The sequence below is a fragment of the Schistocerca nitens genome, chromosome 4 (assembly GCF_023898315.1).
Source record: "Schistocerca nitens isolate TAMUIC-IGC-003100 chromosome 4, iqSchNite1.1, whole genome shotgun sequence".
NCBI lineage: Eukaryota > Metazoa > Arthropoda > Insecta > Orthoptera > Acrididae > Schistocerca > Schistocerca nitens.
Genome location: NC_064617.1, coordinates 720,559,731 through 720,582,131, shown reverse-complemented (window position 1 = coordinate 720,582,131; position 22,401 = coordinate 720,559,731). Strand labels below are relative to the sequence as shown.

The 22,401-nt window shown below is 38.3% G+C and overlaps 1 protein-coding gene across 3 annotated transcripts in view; it reads left to right on the top strand.

The window, feature by feature from the left end:
• LOC126252841 (ankyrin repeat and zinc finger domain-containing protein 1-like) overlaps positions 1-22,401 on the top strand; it is a 97,261-nt gene that overhangs the window by 45,681 nt on the left and 29,179 nt on the right. For all 3 annotated transcript variants that reach the window (XM_049953787.1, XM_049953788.1, XM_049953786.1), the window contains one exon: positions 10,904-11,058. In XM_049953787.1, coding sequence (XP_049809744.1) covers positions 10,904-11,058 — 155 coding nt within the window. The remainder of the gene's footprint in view (positions 1-10,903; positions 11,059-22,401) is intronic.

Genomic DNA, 22,401 nt, shown 5'->3' with positions numbered 1-22,401 from the left:
AATTGTGTATGTAGGTTAACACAGTGAAAGATATTTCTGAATGCAAAGCAGGCAGAACTGAGATTTTTTTTGTTATATTCACTTTTGATGTCACCTCAGTTTATTACCCATCAGGTCACCTAGAAACTTCAAACATGGAAACCTCATCCAGTAAGTGGCAGTACAGAAAAACCTCAAGGAGGGCGTGCTAAAGATATCTTGAGCTACCTTTACTTTTACTGTAATAAAATATTATCAAGTCACATGCAAATTTTAAGAAAGTTTTTTTTTTAAACTTACTCTATACATATACAGCACAATACTATCTTGTGATGGTCCAAACTGGAAAGCACGACAGATATGGCGCTGAAGACGGCGTCCTTAAAACCAACCTGTTCTTGGAGGTACGTTGACGATACGTTTATGGTGTGGCCTCATGGGAGAGAGGCTCTTGACCGCCTCCTAGATCATTTTAATTCCCTGCATCCTAGCATCAGGTTTACCATGGAGGTGGAAAGTGATGGAAAGCTTCCGTTTCTGGATGTTCTGGTGTACAGAAAGGATGATGGGACACTGGGACACAGTGTTTATCGATAGCCTACGCACACGGACCATTACCTACATGCTTCTAGCTGTCATCCTTCGTTCCAACGTACGGAGGTCCTGCGGACGTTGGCGACAAGAGCTTATGCCATTTCAGATGGAGAAAGCTTGACACAAGAATTGGACCATCTTAAGATTGTGTTCAAGCAGAATGGCTATACTGATAAACAGATCCGTCGTGCTTTCCAGTTTGGACCTTCGCCTGAACCACCAGAAGATACCTGCAAATCGGTGGCTTTTCTGCCTTTTGCTGGGAGCATTTCCTCGAAGATAGGAAGGATTCTGAAAAGATATCATATCAAAAGTATTTTTCGTCCGCCAGCCAAGATTAGAGCACTCCTTGGCTCTGTTAAGGATGACTTGGGTTTGTGGAAGCCCGGTGTGTACAAGATCCCTTGCCACTGTGGGAAGGCTTATATTGGTCAGACAATCCGGACCATTCAGGACCGATGTGTTGAGCATCAGCGGCACACACGGCTGCTTCAACCTGAGAAATCTGCAGTCGCGGAACACTGTCTCACCGAGGGACACAGAATGCTATATGACGAGACACAAATGGTTGCCCCTGCATCTCGCTATTGGGACTGTGTTTTAAAAGAATCCATAGAGATTCGTTTATCTGGCAATCTTATTAATAGAGACAAGGGTTATCTTTTAAGTAAGACATGGAACCCCGTGTTATCTGACATTAAAAAACAACGGTCTGTGGTTCGATTGTCGGAGTAAAATTTTTTAATTTTTGACAGCGATATCTTGATTTCGCCTGTTTCCACCACTGGCGGCGGGGTATGTCTACTGCGCTAGAGGGCAGTTACGGCACCTTCTCGTGCACGCATTGTGGGTCTTCTGCGGCCTATATAGGGGCCGCCGCTTGCGCTGGGAAGTCAGTTCCAGCGAGATCGTGCACCAGCACTCTCACCTGAAGATGGCGGCCAGTTGGAGCGCGAAAATATTGTGTCATGAAGACGTTATGATCCGGCTGCATACCCGAGAAGAATATTATCAATTATTACGCCGGGAAAGCCTTCATAGATTTCCTTTCTTTGCATCTGCATCATCTTTCACTCTTTACATAAGTATCTTTGTCAAATAATTGTCCATTTAGAAGAGTCATAGAACAGATAAGTGACAGAAAATACCGCTGATAAATGACAAAGGAGCATTTTAGTGTAAAGTTGGGACAGAAGCTTTGGTGGGAAGCTTTCTGTATGATCCCATACACGACACAGGTGATACAGTGATGGAATTGCCAAGAACAACAACGTATTTATTCCTAACACATTCTCACAGAGTAAAACAAATAGAAAATGGGCTTGGTAAAAACAAAATGTAACTAAAAGTGTGTATGTTTGTGTTTGTTTGTGTGTCTATCGACGTGCCAGCGCTTTCGTTTGGTAAGTCACATCATCTTTGTTTTTAGATATTTTTTTCCCACGTGGAATGTTTCCCTCTATTATATAAAAATGAAATTAATTACATTTCATAAAACAATAAACTCCACTGTGGCCACAAGTATGTGCGTCATTATTTCCTTTGACGCTTTACTGTTATGAGTCGGTCTGTGCACTGAGACCACTTGTAAAGCTTAGTAGTCTATTATTTGACAACATTTGTAGTCTTTTTGATCAACCATTTTGGCAAACAAAAGAAAATAGTAGCTGTCTATTTAAGATTCAGTCAGCAGAAAATAAATCAACATATATGTTCCGTGGGGTCACCGATCTGCGTTGTTTTACTTACCAACGTAATTTTCAGTACACAGTGTACAGTGTGTCTTACTGAATATTTAATCAGAACAGTGAAAATAATCAATTATTGATAATATAATGATAATGATAGCATAATGATAGTACAATAATAACGCCTAATGATAATTGAACAATTGGTCCTTCCTTCTCATCCCATCCAGTAAGTCTCCCCTTACCTGCGTTCTGAGTGACTTTTCTGAACTGTACCCCTTTCACTAAAGCTCTCCAGTCCTTTTCCTTCACCCTACTTCCTTCCTCTGCAACTCTTCTGCCAGAAGAAAGAGCCACTGGCTCAGAAAGCTCGTAAAGGTTAAACCTTTTTTTGTGTGTGTGTTCCCATGCTGCTGCTTAGTGAATATTTAATTAGATAAGAGTTTCTTTGACTTGCTCAAAAGGAGGGTGTTTGGGCAAAGGCACTAAACAATTGTCTCCAAGTTTAGATAAGTTTGTGAACATCACTCACTGATTCAAAATGACTTCAGCACACAGTGATTATTTGACAGTGAGTTAGATATATCAAATTTGTACAAAAACTGTTGTGTGCAACAACAATACTTGGCCATTGTCCTCAGTTTCCATGCCACTGTTGTGTTCCTATAAGACAACAAACGTCATAAAGTAGGTAATACTACATCCACAAAAAAACAAACACTGTCCGAGCAGGCCTTGAAGGTCCAATGGTGCTGAACAACCGCCGTGTTATCCTCAGCCCTTAGGTGTCACCGGATGCAGATATGGAGGGGCATGTGGTCAGCACACTGCTCTCCTAGCTGTTGTCAGTTTTTGTGACTGGTGCTGCTACTTCTCACTCAAGCAGCTCTTCAGTTGGAATAGTACGTCCACAGTCCCACAAAATACAAACACTGAAGAATCTGTGCGCGCATTATTGTTCCTGCTCAAAATAGATGCTGTTTTCTACATCACTTTATATGCAAAAACACAATGCGCATAGGAGAGTCCATTATCACTCCTTATTTCAGCACAGTATTTATTAATCATCAGGGTCACAATATAAATTTTTGAGATTACTTATTTCAGATTTTTAGCCAGTTATCTTCAGATCGAAGTTCCTTTGATTACCACAGGTTGTACAAACGGTCTCATTAGACATGCTCACTGAATAAATATACTAATGTCACAGTGAAGTGAATGATGTAATGTGAAGATGCTGTGAAGAAAAAAAAAATTGAAACTGGTAATCACCAAAAAATTGTTTTGTGCTCATGATGATTATAAAAGTATTAATGTGTGCTGAATTTTGTGGTTCCATCCTTCACAACTTTAATGACTCGATCAGCCACAAAAAATTGTATTCCGAATAATTCTACAGTCATAGCTACAGGAGCTGTCTGCACCTCTGGAATGCAGTGCTTGCAGTAAACAAGGATATTTGGTTGCTGTTTTGTCTTGAATAGCTGATGAGTGCAACTAAGTGTAGCTCAGTGCTACACAGATTCATGCTGATGACTGCAGACCCACAGAGGTATATTGGCTCCACAGTGTCGCAGGAAACAAGTACCATATAGTGACTACTGTTATTACACCATTACATCAAAGGGCTGTTGCAAAGGTTCTTCCATTTCTTTTAATTGAACAAAAACCGTAGTTACAAATCTGGTACAGGATGAGAGTTCAGCACAGAAGTGTTCAGTGCGCGTTGCTATCTGCGATGCTGTAGACCAGTGGTCTGCTGGCTGTGGCCAATGCTGAAATTAGTTGTGCAACTGTATTCGACATCCAGTACATTGATGCGTGCCCAATGAGATAAGAATAACTTGATGGCGTGTCTGTCAGTCTTATGACTCATGGATTTATTGCTTGATTCTTTAGTATTAATGATGTCGAGAAACTTGGTACTTCTTTTTCTCGACTAATATGTTCTTCTTTACTCAAGATTTGAGAGGGCGCAGTGTGTGCGTTTTGTGCGCAGTTTGTGCGTTGCTGTCAGTATAAGTTGTTGATCCCATTGCCAACAACAACCCGCTTGTTCATGCTCAGTTATCCAGATAAAACTACTTAATTTCTTCACAGTTATCACATAATTTTGTATCCTTTAACCATTGTGAAATCTCTGGCACAAAAGTTTAAATGTCACTGTGAGAGCAATTTTGTGGCTCACAACCACTTGGCAGTTTTTTTGTACTGTGATGTAATTATGATTTTTTCATACTGTGATGTAATTACAATTTGCTGCACTCTTATTTTCCCTCTTGTTCTTCCCTCGATCTTTTCTAGTCTGCACGTTTCACGTCCTGCCGTGGTTGCCAGGAATGAAGTATTACCTGTGTTCTGCCTCAGCTGATTGTTGTTAGATTAAAAGTGGGAGATGAAAAGCTACAGGAACCATATTACGATCACCTGAGATCCCCTTTTGCTTTGACTAGGTTATGTATCGTGCTTATTTTTCTCATTGACTCTGGACAGAAATCTTGGCACTGGAAACATAATGTCTCTTGAATCAGGAAATAAGAAATATAGCTCCTTCATGAAATATTTATTTTAACTGAATAAGACAGCACGAAACACTACTTTTAATACATTTCTGTTGATAAACATTAACGTATGTCACATTAATTGAGCATTATTTCCATGTTCTCATGATGTCATCCATTTATTTGTTCATGCTCAGTTATCCAGATAAAAATACTTAATTTCTTCACAGTTATCATATAATTTGTATCCTTTAACCGTTGTTAAACCTCTGGCACAAAAGTTTAAATGTCACTGTGAGAGCAATTTTGTGGGTCACAACCACTTTGCAGTTTTTTCGTACTGTGATGTAATTATTATTTTTTCGTACTGCGATGTAATTGTACTGTGGAGCACTGCATGTCTCTGAAAAGGGGTGTGCCTCCATTGAACAACTGCTGACCCAGCAAGTGAGGAACAGCGATAAACAGCTGTCAGAACTTGTAGAAACGTGACATCCATTGTTCCAATTTCACACACATAAAAACGGATTTGAGGACAATATGCATATTTGCATTTATCATGCACTTAGCACAATTTCTATGTGCAAATTATGACCATCATTCATGAGTAACAGAAACAGGTAGTAATGTATATGTTATACTTCAGCATACAATACTAACTTTTGGCTGACAGCAATTGCACAAAGAATTAAAACAGTGGAAATAAGTAAGTCAGTGAATAAAGTCAAATTCCACCATACTGCTACGAGAAATCCAGAAAGAGTGACACACCAAAGATAGTCAAAATTCACAGCTTTGCTTGTCAAAAGAGGTTATCTAGCACATGTATTGTAAGCATGTAGAGTGAGTATGATACTGGCATGTTTTCATTGTGTGGGTAGCTTTGTCCTAGTCAGAGTCTAAGAGGTCATGGCACGTGATATAATATGGCAAAGGAGGCTCTATCTTAAGTCCACTGCTTTGTGCCTGCTGTGAAATTGTGGCACCACCAGTCGTGGGAGCAATTAAATAGACTCACTCTTTGAGTCACTATCTACAGCAAGGGTTAAGTCTTACCCTTACTGAGTTATAAGAAAGTGTGTAGAAATGTAACATTTCTGGTATTTCATTCTCAGCGGCGGCTCGTGAGCATGCATTCCGGGTGTTCACAAATTTTTAGATTGAGATAAATATGAGTGTGTGAAATTAATAGCATCCCTGTATAACAGTTACACTCATCAACGTATTTATACAACTACAGCCACTGCTAATAATAATAATATGTGCATAACTTGTCAGAAAAAAGAAAGAGTTGTTTTTAGCTAATTTTGTTGTACATAATTAAGTACAGTTTAGGGCAAGAATGAAATAACATGTAAGGTTTCTTTACTGTCCATTGGCATTTTTTGTAAGTGGGAGTTTTCATGCTTTTTTTTAAATTTTTTTGGTGAAGTGTACAAGATCTAAACACATGTATTACTTAATGAATTAACTTGCAGGCTGAAAATCAGTTATTCTTACATTGCACCCACACACCACCTCACACTTGTTATATACTGTTTTGTTCACTTGTAGTCATGCTTATTTGATTTCATCACTTTCTCAGTCAATGGATCTGGCCTGGGAGGCCGTAATTCTTTTGTGGCTAACTTTTCGTGTTAATTTTCTTTTTAAAACAGGTTCAACAGAGTCTATGTTGATACTACAAATGAAAGCAGATTCCAGCACAGTAAACAACCAATTCCAAAACAAACTGCTGTTCGTGCAAATGATGAAATTCATGCAGTACTGTCTACCGAAAAGATTACTTAGTAGAATAAAGATGAGGAGCTGAAAACCATGAGGGCAAAATGCACACCACTGTTGATCCCACATTTAACTGAATAGCAAAGAAACCAGTGAGACAGCTTTTGGTGAATGTTCATATATACAGTGTGGACCTACAGCACAGATAACCCTGACCCACCATAAGATCAACAGATGTCAGAAGCATGAATAAATGCTACAGTCTCACAATCAATGATGTACTTTATAGTGCTCAGCACTCAAATGGGTGTATGGTAAAATCCAAAACTTAACATATTATATCTCATTCATAATCCTGCAAAATAGGTTTTTCTGTCAGAATAACTATAACATGTATTGATGTCCAATCTAATTTTACTATATAATGAGTGAATTGCCACATCTGAGGAGTGTGCTACCATTTTCTAGTGGGATTTATGCAAAGTGAATGGGAATAAAAGTCTGCTGCAGTGTTCCGCCACCTGGTGGCATTAATGTAAACTTGTAGTTGAGTGGTAATGGATAGCAGTACACGCCATGGCCTGTGCACGTTGTTTATCAAATCTGTATGTATTTGGCCCATAAGGCGATTGCATCATGTCAGTTGCAAATGTGAAAAAGCTCCTTAAAACGAGCACAAGAGAAAGTGTACTCGCGACCCTGGTGGCAAGTTTCACACAGTCTAGAGGAGTAGCAATGAAGGATAGTGTGGTAGATTTAGCACTGTGTTTTTCAGATTACCACATTTACATTATGTTTAACAGCATTCAAAGAGAAATAACCAATAATTCTGAAAAGTGTCAAAAGTTGTGGTTTTCACGTATTCTTGCGTTCTTACGCAAAAGCCACCACTGTTCATTCTTTTATAGAAGCTAACATTTTTCACATCAATCCCTTTGCTGTATTTGGTTTCTAGATTTAAGATTCATTTAATAGTATCTAACTGTATTCCATATACCAGTTTGGACATTTGGACATATTCTTATATCACAGGAACACAAATGGCGGTGATTATAAAATAAAATTAAGTTGTACAAATCTGAGATGATTTCAAAGCTACAATAGGTGTACAACCTGATGTTGACACACATCCAATTTTGCGATCTAAGAAGAGGGTATCAAAGGTAGCCAGTAACATTTTTCAAAACTCAATCAGGCACTGTACTTGCTTTTATGCACACATATGAAATAATTACTTTTTCAAGTACGCCATTTGGTATACTTGCTGATTGTAAATGATTCATCGGGTTATGGATGAATGTATTTCACAAAGTATTACATACAAAATAGTGACCGATACAGTGTATGAAAAAGCACGTTTTCAAGTTTCTTATCCATCATTACAAATGTTCTAAGTGCTGTCCTCGCACTACATGACATGTCTATGCAGTAGTCAAACTCAGTCCATACACATTCAAGCATGTCCCTGTCAATGTTTGCCAGTGCAGCAGTGTTACAATCCTGGAGCTCAGCCAATGTTGTTGGAAAAGGTGGTATGTACACATTGTCTTTCAAGTATCCCTAAAGCAAAAAAAAATCACAAACTGTAAGGTGGGGAGACCTTAGGGGCCACCTGAAGAGTGAAGAGTGCACATCCCCCAAACTATCTGTTTGGAAGTTCTTTGTTTACTTGGCAGTGCAATTTTCTAACAATGAGGCAGAGCTCCGTGTTGTTGGAATATGAAGTGTGTGTTATCAGCTATCAGTCTCAGAAACAACCAGTCTTGTAACATGTACTTATGTCATACCCGTCACAGTTTCCCCATGAAAAAAGTAGGGCACATAAACATTGCTACATGACACAGCACAGAAGATAATTGCCTTTGGGGAATATCTTGGGGATTTTCCATGCCCCATACACAGACATTGTGACAATTCACTTTACCGTTTAGGTGAAGTGTTGCCTCATCACTGAACATGATCAGCAGGAAAAAAGTTCCATTGCCTCCTAGAAACTTTCACAAAATTCGCATCTGATGGTGCGGTCATTTGGTCATAAACCTTGCAATAGCTGTAAGTGAAACAGTTTCTGATGTAATTGCTTCCACAGAGTTGGCTTAGGAATCCCAGTTCACGACTTGCACAACGTGTGGATTTCTGTGGGCTATGGAGGAACATATCTTGGATGCTCTCCACTGTTTTCTCCATGATAGGACCGAACGAGGTGGTGCAGTGGTTAGCACACTGGACTCGCATTCGGGAGGACGACGGTTCAATCCCCCGTCCGGCCATCCTGATTTAGGTTTTCCGTGATTTCCCTAGATCACACCAGGCAAATGCCGGGATGGTTCCTTTGAAAGGGCACGGCCGACTTCCTTTCCCGTCCTTCCCTAATCCGAGCTTGTGCTCCGTCTCTAATGACCTCGTTGTCGACGGGACGTTAAACAGCAATATCCTCCTCCTCCTTCCCTCCGTGATAGGTGGTCGCTCGGAGATGTTCCTTTACAGAGGCAGTGTCCTTGAACTGTCAATACCATTGCCGAATGCTTTTGTCAGTCAGCGGCTGTATGTTTTAATGCCTTTGGAATGCATGCTGCACAGTAGTGATGGATTCTGTCTTCTCATATTGCAATACGTAACATGCTTTCTGTCGATTAGTCACCATTTTGCAAACTGTTATCATCCCCCCTGCCATCTGGTGAGTCAAAATGAAACCTGCAGTGACATAAACAAAACTTTAAAGTACACTCTTTGGACTGATTATTAGTACAAGTGGGTGGGCATTATATGTTTGAAGCTATAATACGTCAAAACCCAAGAAATCATTTGTAATCACTCTGTTTATTGGTAAAACTGTGAACTTTGGAGGGAAAAGGGTGGGTGTTAAAAATTGTATAGAGAGACAAAGGTTTGACTATATTAAGCAGATGGAAGTGGATCTCACTTTTAGTAGTTATGCAGAGATGAATAAATTTGCAAAGTTTAGACTAGTTCGGAGAGATACGTCAAACCATTATTTGGTCTGAAGATGACGACAACAACAACATTGTAGCTGTAATTTCACAGTTCATCCTAAATTTATTTTTATTTTTAATGATAAATATCATTAGGGAGTAAATCTGCTGGTATGGAAATGTATGGATCCTTATGGTCCTGTAAGAGTTTTCTTGAAGTGTTTAATTATCAGTTTACACTGTATTATTATGTGACATGTATGTAGAATAAATAGTTTTTTTTGACCTCAGGTCCATTTCCTTAGAAGAATATGTGATAGGACAGCATTGAGTGAAATTATGCTAGTAATCCCATCTGCAGAGCAAATTTGCAAGGGAGATTTTTAAATGCAGAGATGATTTCTTGAGATTTCTCATTAGCTTATCCACATGCTGATACAATGTCCGTTTATTATCTGTCTGGATGGCTAGGGACTTCACAAGTGGAGCTCTCTCAGGTGTGTAATCATTGCTCTCTAGTTCTAATACATGAAAAGTCCTTCCTTTTTTATTGGAACTGCATGATATGAGTCTTCGTTAAATTAGGTGTTAAGCTACCTTCTGTAATCTTACTGCATTATACTCCTAAATGTGCCTGGTATGGATGTGTTATGAGTATACTTGATCGTCTGGAAAGATCACAGTGTTTGTAGAGAGAGAGAGAGAGAGAGAGAGAGAGAGAGAGAGAGAGGGAGAGAGAGAGATCTAAAGCAGGAGAGGGTATGGTTTTTAGGGCACATGGAAAGTAGTTGTGAGGCTGCAGATCAGGAATGATTTCAGGGGACACACTGTGGTGCAGTGTTGCATCTCTGTATACTTCACAGTGCTCCTCTATTGGAAAGATAATTGCATGGAAATCATTGGCAATGAGATATAGTCAGTGAAACCAGCACTGTAGTCATTGATATCAGATTGTAGTCAGTCCAAGGAAGTCACCATGAATATCTTTGTACTGACCGCATTCTAGCAGTTTAGTGAATTTCTGGCAGACATATGTGCACTGGTGTAAAAATTTCAGTATTTTCACATTTCAAGAGAATGTTTGGATTTCTGAGGAGTGTGTGTTCTAATTCCTGAGAATGATGTAGCTTACACACCCGTAGGACCTTGCTGTTTGTTTTGAAGAAGAATAAGAATAAGAACTTGATGATGATGATGATGATGATGATGATGATTGCACTGCATTTATTTTAAAAAATATTTTGTCATTGAACTGCTACCTTTTGTGAGAGAGATTATATCGTGCTTCAGGCTCAATCATTCATGTGACAGCTATTCAGTTACTTGCATTTTCTACTTTTATTAGCTTCTCCTATGCATATTCAGATGTTTGTTTGCCAATAACTTACACTTTTAGTGATTACTATTGCTAACGTGTTTCAGACCTTGTAAGAATACATCTGCATGTTAATACCAACATTTTTTTGGCTTCATTGTGCTCTAGGAGGAAGAGTGACTGTGCACAAAACTTTCCACAGTTACACTGTTCGGGCAAAGCAGGGAGGATCCCAGAGTGCCAGAGATGGACGCAGTGGTGGGAGCCACCCTAAAAGTGCTGGCGCTAGTCTGCGGCGCTACAATGAAGCTTCTTTCGCACAAGTATTTCCATCTGTTTCTCTTACTTTAATTTATATTTTTGTTTGATATTTCCTCATTTGTATTAAATGTTTATATTACATGAGGTTTTTTAAACAAAAGGAAAAAGATACCTAAAGAAGCAGTAGTCTTTCATGTAAAGTGAAGCTTTGTAAATGAGTATCCCGACATGGAGCAAAACAGGATCATGACTTAGGACTTTCTCTGATTTACCTACTCTGGTTAAAGTGAATGACAAGATAGTTCCTTTGGATAAGACATAGCTGATATCCTTCACCATGCTTATTATACAGAGACCTGTACTCTATCTCTGATGACTAGAGCTAGAAATTTTAGGTGAAAAAATTAGGTTAAATAGGCGCGACAAAGATGCAGTAATTTAGTCAAAGAAGGTGCACGTTTTATATGTTAGTATTCATACAAACATCACCAAAACCTGTTTTACTTCATATATGACATGAAATTCTCTCACACATGCATCATTGAACCTTGGATCACACTGGCATTGTTTGTTTCATTGAGAAAGTAAATTTTCAACTGTGTGGGTTTTGTTTGCAGTTCATGACCTTTTCGGGTGGAGTTTAGGTTTTAGTTTCGTGAATTTGACTGAGACATTTCCTCGCCAATTAATCATAGTCGAACTCCTGCTTTACTACATTGTAGTTCTTTATTTTTCCCATATTTTATGCTGCGTAATACAATTACATTAGTGTTTTCGTCAGTTGTTATTGATATATCGCAAACACTGCATGTCGGAACAGACCTGTCACTCTGAATTCCATCTGCACTAAACTGCTTAGCAATATTACATATTTTTCTGGAATTCACTTTCTGTTTCAGCATAATTGCTTACTAATGCAGGCAACACAGGAAAATGCTAGAGCTACAAAAAGTCAAAGCATATTCCAAAACATTATGTACATAATGCTAACAAGGCTGGTAGGCTAATACTTCAACAAGCACTCACCAGGTTCATGCTTATATTTCACTAGAGCAGTATCGGGAGCCTGTGATCCTAGCAGCAAACTGGGGAACTACATAGAACATAACTTTGCAAACAGAAACCTCTCCATTTCTTGGCCTTTATAGTAATGTTTGTATTTCCATTTCTTTAGTAATAAAATGTGGCAAAAGAGCAAAAAGAGTTTTAAACAAGTGGAAAAAGGTGCAACCAAAACTCGGTTAGGAATGTTCATTTAATGTTTTCTTCGCAAGACAAGATAGTAGATAGGGCATTTCATTTTCTCTCTCTCTCTCTCTCACACACACACACACACACACACACACACACACACACACACACACACACACAGGTCAGATTTTTACAATGGCTTATGTTCATTGTTGACAGATGGAAGGTGACTCTCATAACTCCCGGTGTGTGAAAAAGGATTCTTGCCAATGATATTGTTACTACACAGACATAAGACTTATGGCTACTTTCCATTTCTTTTTTATATGTACAGTTGAAGACCACAGTGAATAACAATCACACATTATTGAAAGCCTATTTTGTAACCGAAAATGTTTTCGTTCTTTCTCTGGCAGCTTGACGTCCTTCTCAGTCTATACACTGTTCAGTTTCTGTTCATCATGGAAGTCTTTAAAACTGTTGAACACTGATTTATACTTTTCCATTCTGGCATGTCTCTCAGTTTAACCCAGATCTTATCATGTGTCCTAAATATGTTCACAACTTCTAATCTTCTTTTCCCAATTAACTCCATAAGTCTTTGATTTTCTTGCTGGAGTTCTTCCATTCCTTGTATTGTACACAGACCATCCATGATCTTTCATCCCATTATCTTGCAAATGATCTTTCTGTCGAATATCTCAGGTTCTCTTGGTACATACATTTCTGTCATTTGGAGACATTCACTTATATACAGACACTGTTTTAGTCACAGTGTTGTTATAGTGTCGTAGTTTAGCTGTTGTGCCTTAGTTTAGCTCATCTTGAAATGACTTTTCATTCTGTAAAATGCGTGTCATGTGATGAGCTTTTCCTATCTCCCCTCACCTGATGTTGTTGGCATCTGCTTTGCTAGTTTTCAGTCGCACAATTGCCCAGAGATATTTAAGGCAGTCAATTTTTTTTTCTTTCTTTGTTTCTTTCCATGCCCTGAGTTCAGTTATAGAGGAGGTTTTGATGTTTTTGTCATGGTTTTTCTCCCAAAAGGAAATTTGCAGATTGGCTTTTTTTTATTGCTGTTTATCAGCTCAGAGAACAAGATCGCAAAATCATCAGCAACTGTTGTGGTCTTCAGTCCTGAGACTGGTTTGATGCAGCTCTCCATGCTACTCTATCCTGTGCAAGCTTCTTCATCTCCCAGTACCTACTGCAACCTACATCCTTCTGAATCTGCTTAGTGTATGCATCTCTTGGTCTCCCCCTACGATTTTTACCCTCCACGCTGCCCTCCAATACTAAATTGGTGATCCCTTGATGCCTCAGAACATGTCCTACCAACCGATCCCTTCTTCTGGTCAAGTTGCGCCACAAACTCCTCTTCTCCCCAATCCTATTCAGTACCTCCTCATTAGTTATGTGATCTACCCACCTAATCTTCAGCATTCTTCTGTAGCACCACATTTCGAAAGCTTCTATTCTCTTCTTGTCCAAACTATTTATCGTCCATGTTTCACTTCCATACATGGCTACACTCCATACAAATACTTTCAGAAAAGACTTCCTGACACTTAAATCTATACTCGATGTTAACAAATTTCTCTTCTTCAGAAACGCTTTCCTTGCCATTGCCAGTCTACATTTTATATCCTCTCTACTTCGACCATCATCAGTTATTTTGCTCCCCAAATAGCAAAACTCCTTTACTACTTTAAGTGTCTCATTTCCTAATCTAATACCCTCAACATCACCCGACTTAATTCGACTACATTCCATTATCCTCGTTTTGCTTTTGTTGATGTTCATCTTATATCCTCCCTTCAAGACACCATCCATTCCATTCAACTGCTCTTCCAAGTCCTTTGCTGTCTCTGACAGAATTACAATGTCATCGGCGAACCTCAAAGTTTTTATTTCTTCTCCATGGATTTTAATACCTACTCCGAATTTTTCTTTTGTTTCCTTTACTGCTTGCTCAACTACCAGGCAGTTAATCTTGATACCACTTGCAGTCCCTCCAGTGTTTACTTGGTTGAGTGGCCCTTTCTTGTCCAGCTTTTTTCCCTGTACGTGGATGTTGCGCAAAACACAACTGAAGGTATGTGGAGACAGCCTATCAGCCTGACTGAATACTGTTTTAATATCAAACTCTTTGGAGAGTTCCCCCATAAATTTTGCCTTTGAAGGGGTCCTTGTTAACATCTGCTTGACAATTTCCATTACTTTAGTGTCTGCTCCAAATTTTATCAGTACCAGATCTTTGCAGAGGTAGTTTCTCAGCACTCTCTTCTGGCTCCATATCTTCTCAGTGTGTGATCTTTCTTTTTGGTAGCTTGCTTGACATTCCCCTATTTGCTCCACTGACTACATCGACAGTGCTTTGGGTAGTACTTTATATAGACAAGGATGATCAAAATGCCACAGTAGTTAATTGGGATCCATTTATCATCTTTTGTACGTTGAGGGTGAACCAGAATAGTTGGAATTGCTTCAGAATCCCAGCTGTTCTCTACTGGTTGCTTTAAGGCTTTGTGATTTTCAGCATCTCAGTTCCCCCAACTAATTTACCCATTTCTTTTTTCTCTTCTGAGATTGTATCTTTGTTATGGAATTATTCTTGACCATTTATCTGAAGATCCTCTGCAATGTAACCAATTATCAAAGTATCTGGCCAGGATCTCTCACTTTTTTGTCCCTGTTTACTGCCAGTTATCCCATCTTCCCTCTGAATATCTGAGTGTGGTAGTTGATACTTATTTAAGAGCTGCTTGGCAGTCATATCGATATGCTGCTATTGCCCTTCTTAAATTCTTCTCAGTGCTTCAGGTTTCTTCAGAGATTTGATTTCTTTTGGCATGTCATAGTGTCTTTACTGTGTGTTTGCATACTTCTTTATAACAAATTTGTCTTCTGTTTTGTCTGCATACCACATTTTATAGCTTAAGCTTACAAGATGTAACTGTGACTCGTGGAACATAACTGAAGTGTCACTATCATCAAAACTCTTTATGAAGTGAATCAGTGAAAATGAGTGTATTTTGTTCCACAATTTCTCACATTTCAGAACTGGGAAAAGTCAAAGAAGCTAGATAAGGAATGTCATGACAAGTGCATTTAACAACATTGGACTTCTCACTCATACTGCAACTGTTTGTTGACATACTAATAGTGTTAGTGCTATTCATTTTAAAAGAATTTGAAATAATGAATAAATGCAGACTCCTGATGAAATCTACTGAAACATACAGCATTAAATGATGTAGACTGGTCAATAGGAATGTTGCTTCAGTGCTTTACCACAGTGTCCAACAAATGATTAAAACAGAACATGGAGAGATCCTTCCAGATCTATGAGCATTTTCACCATTTGAATACTAAAGGTCCAAATATACTATTGCAGGTGAAAATTATTTGCAGATTCCTGAACTCCTACAGAAGTTAATGGATTAGTTTCATAATTAGAATGTAGGGATTTCTACCCATGACGAAAGTTTCCTTCTATTACAGTAGTACTGTTTGAAATAGTAGGATCTTATCACATTTCAGGTACAACAGTCTAAAACACAGAATGAATCTTTCAGTCTGCAGAGAAATTTGTGCTGTTTTGAAACTTCGTGGTTGGTAAAATCTATTTCATGGATTGGACTGTACATTCTGCAGCTGCGTGAGAAATATGTATCTGACAGCCAAATAATGAACTCATATTAGTTTTCTGGTGCTACCAAGGAATTTTCCTTGGGTGGATGGTGGAAATAAAACATGTTCAGCCTTATGGTGACAATTGAGCAGCTACTTGAAGGATAAGTAACAACTCCAGTTTGGAAAAGCCAACATAAATATCCAGAAGAACAGTGTTCTAATTTCAGTTTCCCTTACTGGCACCCAAGATATTACTGATGGAGGATAATGCAGTGGTCAGTTGTTACTGTATGGAATTAAAATATTTATTTATAATGTAGAAAGTGAAAGCTGGGGGACCTGCTTAACTGGGGGAATTATAATTTAGTGGATTGCCATGTTTGCTACTATGATGAACTTGTAAGTGAAGGAAATTAAGAAAGGAAAGAAATTCCATAAACTAGTCTGCAATCAGTGTGAATTTTTGGGAATAAAGCTGTCTAAATCACTTAGCATCTCCAATATTTACATTTATTATGATGGAAGAATTTGTCTCATATCATACAGGTCAAGAGCGAGTGTGCCACATCATTATTTCAGTTTGCCGCAAAAAGTGTAAGTTGAATTTCCACGTGATACCTCTCCAAAACTATAATATTTTGATTTCTGATGATTTGTTAAAATGCTACAGACCTCTCTAAATGAGAGTATTTCTGCAAATGTCGTAACGAAAGGGAAAATTGAAAAATTTTAATAAAAAAAAAAGTTTCAGAGATATGAATTTATTCAATAAATACTGTGTTCCCAATATTAAGAGACATAATTAATAGATACACACTTCTGAGCTGCTTCCTTAAAAAAACATGAAAATTTATAACTTTTTGCAAATTTCAAAATCTTTTTGGAATTTCAATATTATGTTTTGAAAATATGAAAAGCCACAGGATGTTAACTGTGTTGAGAAATGATAAAGTTGAAGGGCTGCTAACTGCCGGCTATGACATTAATGCATGACATTCTTAAACTGTCAACCTATTTGTACATAAAGATGAAAGAATCTGAAATTTTTTGGTTATTTAGAAATTATTTTCTCCTAAACCCCCACCCTAAATGTTCTAAAAATTTCATGGTACTTTAGTTGGTCATTGTACTTACAGAATGTACAATCAGAGTGGGCAATACTTGTCTGTACAAAATTTGAGAAATTTTTTAGGTAGGTCAAAAAATCATGAACACTTTTAAGTATGTAAAATGGCCAGTGATTTTAAGTAAATGTCATGCAAAACTGGTATTCCTGATCAAAATAATTACTTTACAACATTATAAGTGTGTGGGAAAACAATTCATAATTTTCTTCAAAAGCATTTTATAACAAATTTATTCACAAATTATTATTGTCTTCTGTCTTTATTTTACTTTTTCATGACTTTCCATGAAGTAAAATTGCCTACAGTGTAAAAACCAACACTTTACTGTTGAAGAGAGTTCATTTGTTTTTTTCATCTGCTTCTCATTGAACTTATATAGCTGAGTTTGCACATGGACAAGGATGATCCAACAAGAGTAGTACTTAGGAAATGTGAACTTCACAGTGATCTTTCTATGATGGCCATTTGAAAGCATTAGCAGGACCATGAGGTGTCACAAAGCAGGCGGTTATATCTTGCAGCTCATGAGAGACACTTATTATCTGTCCCACACTCCACTAATTGTTATACACACAAGAAATGAAGTAGCTCACTACGAAGTCTTCTAATGTATACTGTGGTCTCTGAATTTCACATCCAGTAACAGGCTGCATTTCATGGAGAACTGTTCTTGCAATGTATGTGCCACTCTGGGATGCTACCCAGTAGTTACTTGATTGAATTCCTACCACAGGCTTCATAGCAGACCATTCTTCTCTCTTTTTTAAACAGAATTCCCTTAATGCACTTTCATTTAGAATTAAGAGTTTCATGATGTTTACAAATCCAGTAGCATCTGTTATAGCATCAACAGCTTCATGCTGGAGTTCAAATCTTGTTGCAAGATGTTTACAGAGATCTCATACCCCATCACATGCACTTTTTCCATTACCTGTTGCTGCAAATATCCGCTTTTTTGTCTTAGTTCCTGTACTACAGTGATGACCAAGCTCATAAAGCTGAAAGCAGTTTTTAAAATTAGATGCTGCACCATCAGTCACTTACACATGTTTAAGAAATGCATGGCCTCTAGATGCTGTGTCATCAATTATCGTGCTGACAGCGTAGCATGCATGTGCACTGTCATAAATAAGATCATCGCTGAAAATAGCAAAACAGTGTGATGTTCCAAGGAAGTGAGCAACACATGTTAATATTGATACCTATGATGTGTGCCTGTGATAACTTCGAATTTTGTTCAGCAAAGCAACAGACCAGTTCTCAGCAAAGTCAAAATGTACAACTAATGTCAGTATTCTGGGACTTGGCTGATTTTACTTCTGCTATGGCCTGTCTCTGAATCCTCCAGATGTGATGGGGAGCTATTCCTTTTATGACCCAATGCCTAACCTCTGTAACAAAATTCTTTGGCTCTACTGTCTTCTTCACCAGCTCTCCTCCTTCCCACAATGCATAGATTATGTCATTGTCAGTATCCTGAAGGTGTAATGCTTCAGTAGTCATCCCTTCAGCATCAGGACACATTGCACATTCCTGCAACCAACATTTATCTTGCAACATCAGGTCCATCTCTGTGTACTTCTTTCCTGTGACACTGCTTATGATGAGACAAACAAGTTTGAAATTAGTGCAATAAATACATGTGCCTACTTCATTCACTGGCTGGCATTTTACCCATTTTGGTCATAAGGAGTAGAATTTTGTGAGTACAGTTTTTAAATTCAGGTTCTCTTATTGATATTGTCATATATCTTTTTACCTTTTTCGCTAACAGAGATAACATCAGCCTGGTTAGGATTTTGCCTGCTGCAATCTTTGTCATTACTTAGGAAGTATTCCAGAGCAAGAGAAAGCGTATCTTCTTGCAACGGATGTCCACAGTAAAAATCTGGGCATGCCCAAATACCTTTCTCAGTCTTTATTTTATGAGCTTTTGGTATCAAATAGTGTGAGGAAGTGGGTGTGTATTTCTGTATGTGCTATTTAGAGTAGCTACCTGGTATCAGTGTCAGTAACTGTACCTTCTCAGTATAGATGGCTGTTGAGATAGCAGTATCTAGGTTTTCAAACAACACATCACATTTTGTGCACATATCACTATCTTCAGGTTCTGCACGAAGTGCATCTATGTTACACACTTCACATAGTTTTGAAGACGTTGCTTGTATAAAACTTGTTTCAATTTCTTCCACTTTTCTGTTTACATACTCTTTTCTTCTTGTGCTCCATACCTTTCCTGGACATTGGGGGGGGGGGATTGCAGGGGCTACAGCAGAAGTGCTAACATTCAGTGCGTCAACAACTTCACATCCAGGAATATAAACATCTCCACTGTCTTCTTCATTTTTGCATTCGTGGGTTGGTGATAGTTCAGGTGGATTGTCACTAAATTTCTTCCTGCAGTGAGTTAGCAGTTCCTGCACAATGGATGTGATGCTAATACCGTTACTTGAGGATCAAGATATTTCTGCAATACCTCTGACAGATTTTCAACAACTGTGAAGTGATTTCACTTTTGTTAAACACATCCTTCTTTTGTCATATTTCATAGTCTGCACACCTCTCTTTCACTACTATATTTCCCCACTGACATTTTATCTAACAAAAAGTTCAAACCAAACACAAAGCTCGATGCAGAATGGCTTATGTGTAAATTCTCACTCGTTTGTTGTAAACAGAAGAGTACTGGAAACAGTGTTGCCAACATGAATATTTTATACTAGACATTCAGTGATGCGAAATATGCAGAATTTTGAAAAAAATTTTAACACTTTATATGGAAAAATATTTTAGACTGTCTTTGTACTGACTACTAACATATTAACCAAACACTATTTTGTGTAATTCTCAATAGTTCTCAGATGGGAATTTTTGAGTAAATAATTTGTAAAAATGCAGTTTTTTACATTTTTAGTAATAAATATTTACATAATACACATAGCTGGAACAGAGAAGATACTGTTTATAATTACATCAGTAGTATCTGGTAATATGACAGAAAAGATAGCATTCTGCAGCTTTCCATATCAGGGGGGAAAAAAATTAATGCGGAAAAATTAACTTAGGTTTTGTAGTTTCGTCTTAAATTTGTAAGGTAAAGGAAACCCATAAGTGTGCGGGTGTCAACTAAATTTCAATACACAGAGAGGGAGCTTCAAAGCAAAACATCAGCCAGGTCTCCAGTACTTTTGGTATATTATTTACAGTTTTTCATTCCCTACTCCCGTGAACCATGGACCTTGCCGTTGGTGGGGAGGCTTGCGTACCTCAGTGATGCAGATAGTCGTACTACAGGTGCAACCACAATGAAGAGGTATCTGTTGAGATGCCAGACAAACTTGTGGTTCCTGAAGATGGGCAGCAGTCTTTTCAGTAGTTGCGGGGGCAACAGTTTGAATGATTGTCTGACCTGGCCTTGTAACATCAACCAAAACAGCTTACTGTGCTGATACTGTGAATGGCTGAAAGCAAGGGGGAACTACAGCCATAACTTTACCCAATGGCACGCAGCTTTACTGTATGGTTAAATGATGATGATGTGCTCGTGGGTAAATTATTCCGGAGGTAAAATAGTCACCCTTTCAGATCTCCGAGCACGGACTACTCAGGAGGACTCATTATCAGGAGAAACAAAACTGGCATTCTACCAATTGAAGCGTGGAATGTCAGATCCATTAATTTGGCAGGTAGATTAGAAAATTTAAAAAGGGAAATGGATAGGTTAAAGTTATATATGGTGGGAATTAGTGAAGTTTGTTGGCAGGAGGAACAAGACTTCTGGTCAGATGAATATAGGGTTATAAATATGAAATCAAATAATGGTAATGCAGGAGTGGGTTTAATAATGAATAAAAAAATAAGAACGCGGATAAGCTACTACGAACAGCATAGTGACTACATTATTGTAGCCAAGATAGACACGAATCCCACACCTACCACAGTAGTACAAGTTTATATATCAGCTAACTCCACAGATGATGAAGAGATTGAAGAAATGTTTGATGTTATGAAAGCAGTTATTCAGATCGTTAAAGGAGACAAAAATTTAGTAGTCTTGGGGGACTGGAATGCGACTAGGAAAAGGAAGAGAAGGAAACATAGTAGGTGAATGTGGACTGGGGGTAAAGAATGAAAGGGGAAGCCCCCTGATAGAATTTTGCACAGATCATAACTTTATCATAGCTAATACTTGGTTTAAGAATCATGAAAGAAGCTTGTATACATGGAAGAGGCCTGGAGACACTAAATTGTCAGACATTTCCAGGGGCAAATGTGGACTATGTAGATCTGTAGATTAAAAGTGAAGAAACTGCAAAAAGGTAGGAATTTAAGGAGATGAGACCTGGATAAACTGAAAGAACCAGAGGTTGTAAGGTGTTTCAGAGAGGGTATTAGGGAATGATTGACAAGAACAGGGGAAAGAAATATTGAGGAAGAATAATGGGTAGCTTTGAGAGAGAAAATAGTGAAGGCAGCAGAGGATCAAGTAGGTAAAAAGACGAGGGCTAGTAGAAATCCTTGGGTACAGAAGAGATATTGAATTTAACTGATGAAAGGAGAAAATAGAAAAATGCAGTAAATGAAGCAGGTGGAAAGGAATACAAACATCTCAAAAATGAGATCGACAGGAAGTGCAAAATGGCTAATCAGGGATGGCTAGAGGAAAAATTTAAGGATGTAGAATCATGTATCACTAAGGGTAAGATAGATACTGCCTACAGGAAAATTAAAGAGACTTTTGGAGAACAGAAAACCAATATTAAGAGCTCAGATGGAAAACCCATCCTAAGCAAAAAATGGAAAGCAGAAAGGTGGAAGAAGTATCTAGAGTGTGATGTACTTTAGGGCAATGTTATGGAAATGGAAGAGGACAAAGATGAATATGAAATGGGAGATACGTTACTGCATGAAGAATTTGACAGAGCACTGCAAGACCTAAGTCAAAACAAGGCCCCAGGAGTAAACAACATTCCATTAGAACTACTGATAACCTTGGGAGAGCCAGCCATGATATAACTCTTCCATCTGGTGAGCAAGATATATGAGACAGGCGAAATACCTTCAGACTTCAAGAAGAATATAATAATTCCAATCCCAAAGAAAGCAGGTGTTGACAGCTGTGAAAATGACCGAACTATAAGTTTGATAAGTCACAGTTGCAAAATACTAACACGAATTCTTTACAGACGAATGGAAAAACTGATAGAAGCCGACCTCGGGGAAGATCAGTTTGGAAGCCGCCCTGGGGGCAAGATCATGTCGGAACACGCGAGGCCATACTGACCCTCTTGACTTATCTTAGAAGATAGGTTAAGGAAAGGCAAACCTATATTTCTAGCATTTGTAGACTTAGAGAAAGCTTTTGACTATGTTGACGGGAATACTCTCTTTCAAATTCTGATGGTGGCAGGGGTAAAATACAGGGAGTGAAAGGCTATTTACAATTTGTAC